At 55.6% G+C, this 6,064-nt stretch overlaps 1 protein-coding gene across 1 annotated transcript; it reads left to right on the forward strand.

Moving 5' to 3' along the window:
• Positions 1–221: 221 nt before the first annotated feature.
• On the forward strand, positions 222–5,776 carry BARHL2 (BarH like homeobox 2). The gene is given in 4 exon segments (XM_066626230.1): positions 222–807; positions 2,553–2,778; positions 5,465–5,511; positions 5,514–5,776. Coding segments are annotated over 4 exon segments (1,122 nt in total).
• Positions 5,777–6,064: the final 288 nt, after the last annotated feature.

The raw sequence follows: 6,064 nt of genomic DNA on the forward strand, positions 1-6,064 counted from the left end.
CAAACCTTCCCCCTTCCCTGCCTCTGGCTTCCGAGCCCGTCCCCTCTGGATCTGGTTCGGTGGCGGCTCCTGCTCCGGACCCGCGCGATCCCTGCTCTTATCCCCGCTTCCCACGCGCGCTCGCCCACCCCCGTCCTCCCGCCGCCGCGCCCCCCTATCCGCGCCCCGAGCCCGCGAGTGGAGGGAACCGGGGGATGAAGGAGCTTCTCTGAGCGGCCAGCATGGAAGGATCGAGCGGCTCCAGTTTTGGGATCGACACGATTTTGTCCAGCTCCAGGTCTGGCAGCCCGGGCATGATGAACGGGGACTTTCGGGCTGCCCACGGAGAGGCCAGGGCGGCGGCGGATTTCCGCAGCCAGGCCACCCCGTCGCCCTGCTCGGAAATCGACACGGTGGGGACGGCGCCCTCCTCGCCCATCTCGGTCACCGCGGAGCAGCCCGAGCAGCAGCACCTGGCCCCAGACGGGCTCGCTCCCCAGCACCACCACCTGCACCCCAGCCAGCCACAGCAGCAGCAGCCCCAAAGTTTGCAGGCTTCCCCCCAGCCGCAGCCCCAGCCCCAGCTGGGCTCGGGCAGCTCGGCCCCCAGGACTTCCACCTCCTCCTTCCTCATCAAAGACATTCTGGGAGACAGCAAACCCCTGGCGGCCTGCGCGCCCTACAGCACCAGCGTCTCGTCCCCGCATCACACCCCCAAGGCGGAGGGCAACGTGGCCAGCGACAGCTTCAGGCCCAAGCTGGAGCAGGACGACGGCAAGACCAAGCTGGACAAGCGCGACGACTCCCAGGGCGAGCTGAAATGTCACGGTGAGTGGCCGGCCGGTCGGCTGGCAGGCCTCCCTCCCCATTGTTCGATGGCTCTGGTCGTGGACAGCCGGACAGCCTCCCCTCCCTGCCGTGTCCAACACCAGGCGGGCGGGCGGGCGGGGGGTTTGAGTACCACTGGGTGGGCAAGGGGATGAGGCACTGAAACCCATCGCAGACATTCCTGCTCCGTCCCAGGCTGCAAAGCACCTTCCATGCTTTGCAAACGCACAAAACAAATCGTCGCCTCTCAGTTCCTCTTCTTGCATTTAATCTGGATGCATTTAATGGCATTTAATTAAATATTGGTGATTATGAATCGAAATCTCGAGATTCCCCCCCCCCCCCACGGAAAGGTCGTACATCTTCTTAAAAAAAAAAAAAATCAGATGGCGATCTAGGACAATTTCTTGGAAAGTTTTGCTCCAAGAACTGCCAATCGCAACCAGAACGCATGGAGAATGCTTTCAAAAGCCCCTTTGAAAAGGCACCTCTCCTTGGGGTGGCTTAGCCAACGTTGGACAAGATCTAGAAGAAATCAGTTTGGCTGGTTTTTTGGCAAAAAAAAATTCCTGGTGGATTAGATTGGAACTTTTTTAATTTCGTAGGGACCAAAAAAAAAAAAAAAAAAAAAAAAAATCCCAGTTCTTTCCCATTCTCATCACTCACAGTTCCTGCTTCTACCATTTTCGGGGTGGCAAGGAGAGGGCCCTGCAGGTGCCTTTCCTCACATTCAAAATATCGTGCTCCAGGAACCGGTGTTGCCAAGTCCCCGGCTCGGAGTGAATCCCATCTTTATCTGGGGAGGCGCTGGAGGTGCACTGGGCTAATTTGCACAGCCTTGAGATACTGGGCCGTGGCTGAGAGAAGGGCGATCCCCCGCACGCCATTCATGCGGCCCTGGGAGTATTAGCATAAGAGGGTCCGAAAAACAGATGGACAGCTTCGTCTAGCGATTTTGTGTGTGTGTGTGTGTGTTGGTTGGCCGGTCGGTTGGTGCACCGTCCTCCCCAGTGGGTCAATTAGAGAGATTATTGTTCTTCCTGCAGGGAAGATCAAGGAGCGCAGAGACAGGGGGGGGGGGAGACACCCTCCTACAAACACAGATGGATTTACGTATCGATTTCCTAGCATTTCACCATCACTCAAAAAAAAAAAAAATTCTAAATATATATACGCAAAAAATCCCCCCACCCGCCACAACCCTGACCCTACTCAAAGGGGACCAAATGAATCCGCACGGTTCTCTGCGGCTCGGTTAGCCAGTCCAACTTGGTACTTGGGTGCCACCATCCTGGGAAAGCCTGAATGCATCATCCTTTCTAGAAATAGCCTCCCAAGGGCGCTTCGAGAGGGACAAAAAATGGATTTGCAGAGGGAGGGAAGCAGGGGGAACTCGCTGCCCCCAGAAAGACGGGCTGTGATCAGAGAAATGGCCACTCTTGGGAGATCAGAGCTCACTTCTGGTCCCCACATCAAGATGGTGTGTGTGGGTTCAGTTCACCACCTGCTGGGGCCCAGTTTCCCTAACTCAGCTGAGCGGCTGTGGAAATTGCACACACACACAGTAAAACCCAGCCAGTTCCTACCCAGTACTGCAGAGCAAGTCTGTCACCCCAAGGAACCTCCACCCCTATTTTTTGATGCCCCCAGACTTGGCGATACGGCTGGTCTGAGTTGCCCCAGTCTCCTGTCTCCGCGCTTTTCCTCTCCGCAGCACTAAGCTGGAGTTTTGGGTCTGCTCTTAGGGACGAAAGAAGAAGGCGATCGCGAGATTACAAGTAGCCGGGAGAGCCCCCCGGTGCGGGCGAAGAAGCCTCGGAAGGCGCGGACGGCTTTCTCCGACCATCAGCTCAACCAGCTGGAGAGGAGCTTCGAGCGGCAGAAGTATCTCAGCGTGCAGGACCGCATGGACCTGGCCGCCGCCCTCAACCTGACCGACACCCAGGTCAAAACCTGGTACCAAAATCGGAGGTAGGGGAGGCGGGCAGGGCACGGAGGGGGGAGCGATGGTGTGTCTAGGTGTCTCCTTGACCTCCTCTCCAGCCCCCAGCAAGAGTGACTGTCCGTCAATATGTCTGAATTAAACCATATATTGGGGAAGGAAGGACCCGGCCACAAACTCTCAGCTCCAACTTCTCAAGGGTGACCCCAGGAGTGAGACTCATTTTCAGGCAACTTCGAGGTAGCCGAATCCTGCGCACGTTTACTCGGGAGTCAGTTCCACTGTGTTCAGTGGGGTTTCCTTCCAATTAAGTGAGCCTAAGGTCGCAGTCTTTAAGCCGCCTGCTTTGGAAAGCCCAAGAAAGCCTGCGATCTTGAGCCCTCTGGCTCCAAAGCGAAGCCACAGTCCTTTCCAGACATTGCATTTGCAGTCGAGAGAGATCTGGGTTGTCGCTGCTCCCCCACCCCCCAATTAAGAATTTATTTACTCTCCCTACGGGCCCAAAATACACCAGACGGTCCCTCTCGTTTCCTAAACTGCTGGGACTCCCCCCCCCTCCAGGACTAGCGCATGACAGATAGAGATGGACCCTCAGTATACTGCCCTTCCCCTCCCGCTCCCCCACAAGGGGCTCAGGACTGCAAAGGCCGGAGAGAGTCACACTATCCAACAATGCAGAGTATCTGACTAGGAAAGCGAAAGGGGACTGATTAATAGCCCAATCCTATCTACACTTTCCTGGGAGTAAGCCCCATTGACTCTGATGGAGCTTACTTATGAGTAGACAGGCGTAGGATGGGGCTTTAAGGCTGCAATCCTAACCACTCTTTCCTGGGAGTAAACTCCACTGATCATAATGGGAGTTACTTCTGAGTGGACGGGCAGAGGATTGGGCTCTGAGAAGACAGGCGAGGCACAGTGGAGGGGTCGCCCACGGTTGCTCGGGAGGTTCCTTGCCGCTGCGATTCCGGGGCCTGAGGTCCCTGCCGCCCCTGGTGTGCTTCCGCCAATCGTTCCTGCCCCCCTTTTCATTCTGTCCTCGGTGCGCCCCTCGAACCGAGGAAGGGTCGCCTTGGCTGGGGCGCCTTGCGCCTGGGCTTGCGGCAGCCCCCCAGTCGAGGGGAAGGGGATCAGGAGCGAATTGGGACTGAAACCAGGAGAGGAAACACGAGCACAACCAGAGACCCGCAAGGGCGTTGCGGGAGCGGAGAGGGATGCCCACTTTCTCGCCGAGAGACGCTGCCTGGCTTGGAAAACCGCGTCCAGTGGTCGTCTCTGCCATAATTTTCTGTCTCATTACATACGGTTGCAGCCACCCTAATTCTGTCGGAAAACATTAGTGTCATTCGTCGCCAATCTAAACAGCAGCGCCATGTTTACTAATTTGGCTGCAATTGCTGGAGTGCGCGTGTGTGGGGGTCCACCAGCTTGCCCCGCGTACGGAGGCTTTTCCAAAGAATGAAGATCTAGAATGGAGAGCCACATATACCACTCTACAGCATTCTAGAATCATTACAACATACAGACGTACGCTACTCAGATCTCTGAATGCGTTTCTGTCTGTGCGGGGAGAATAATCTGTGGCTGTTGTTCGACCCAGTTGCCTCTCTGTTTTCCCGCAGGAGCAGAAATCCCCCTCCCTCAGTTGAGCATTGGGAATGTTAATGTTTTTTTCAAGATTTAAAATTCTTTTTCAAAAAGGTAGAATCGTGCAGTCAGTGGACAAAACAAACCCCCAGCCTGCCCTCTCCAGTCCCACGCAAAGTTTTTTTTAAACTGGGATGTGGTGGTGGTGGTGAAGAGCTATTTATCCAGAAATTCCGCAGCTTTGATTTTCAGTCACCAGCAAAGGATGGGAACTTTGTGTAGGATTTTAAGGAGAAGAGGCACTCCCCCCCCCCCCCCACACACACACTTCCCATAAGAAAGTTTATAGGGAGATACGACCAGGTCTATTTCAAGTCGTTCTTCAGTAAGACTGAGAATTAAGATTTCCAAACAGCGGTTTGCTACCGGCTGGGGAATGAAAGAGAAGCGAGATTGAAAAAATGTCTGACGAAACAGAGCTCTGCTTGTGAAGCCACGGGAGATATTTTCGTTGTGTATATTTTAGTTGTGTACACAGGTGAAGATTGCATCTGTAGAAGATTTGGTTATTTTTCCAATGGTTGTCATTTTCCTCTCTGCGTAGGAGATATGGTGGGGGAAGGAAGGAAGGATGGAAGGACATACATACATACATACATACATACATAGTATGTATGTAAGGCAGGAAGGAAGTATATACATACGTTCGTTGTATGTATGTATATACACCCTTCGTTCCTTCCATACATACGTATGTTTGTAGCTTAGGAGATAGAGTGAGTTCGGAAGGAAGGAAGGAAGGAAGGGATGTATACACATATGTCTGTCTAAAAGGCTCTGCCTTAGAGTAGGGACCGTGGAGCCTGTCCTTTCGTCATATGCTGTTTTTTGAGCGGTCCTGCAGAGCCCTTACCTGTCCAGTACACGTGTCTTGAGCCCTCCTTTCAGCGTCGCTGTAGCCCTTAGGGAAGGATTTGTTTTTTTTAAAAAAATGGGGGAAAGTGCCTGCGGGATGCAGCCCTTTGATTCTGCTCCCAGGAGACGGGAAGGGCTTTCGGAGGGGGGTGTCTTCTTCTGAGCCCCCCGTTTGGGCCCAGCCTAGCGGCGTGTCCTCTCCATCTCTTGCAGGACCAAGTGGAAGCGGCAGACGGCCGTGGGGCTGGAGCTGCTGGCCGAAGCGGGAATTACTCGGCTCTGCAGAGGATGTTCCCGTCGCCCTATTTCTACCACCCGAGCCTGCTGGGCAGCATGGACAGCACCACGGCGGCCGCGGCGGCCGCGGCCATGTACAGTAGCATGTACCGGACTCCGCCGGCGCCTCACCCCCAGCTCCAGCGACCTCTGGTCCCCAGGGTGCTGATCCACGGCCTCGGACCCGGGGGGCAGCCGGCCCTCAACCCCTTGTCCAACCCCATCCCGGGGACCCCCCATCCGCGGTGAAAGGCGCCCCTCTCCCTCTGCTCCCCTGGGCCGGCCAACAGGCCCCCCCCGCTCTCCTCCCTCCCTCTTCGGAAAAACACCGAGCAGCAAAGGAAGGAGCCCGGGCAAGTGAGGGGGGCGGGCAAGCAAGAGGTTCTCCGAGGTGCCCATGGAGGCGGTCTGCTGCTCAGAGCGCAGGGACTCTGGAACAGTAAGTGAAACGGCACATCCAGCCCGGACAGCCCTTTCCTAGGCGAAGGGGTCGGGGGCCCCAAAAGTGACTCTGGGAGAGAGAGAGAGAAAAGGACT

Source organism: Tiliqua scincoides, chromosome 4, assembly GCF_035046505.1.
Source record: "Tiliqua scincoides isolate rTilSci1 chromosome 4, rTilSci1.hap2, whole genome shotgun sequence".
NCBI lineage: Eukaryota > Metazoa > Chordata > Lepidosauria > Squamata > Scincidae > Tiliqua > Tiliqua scincoides.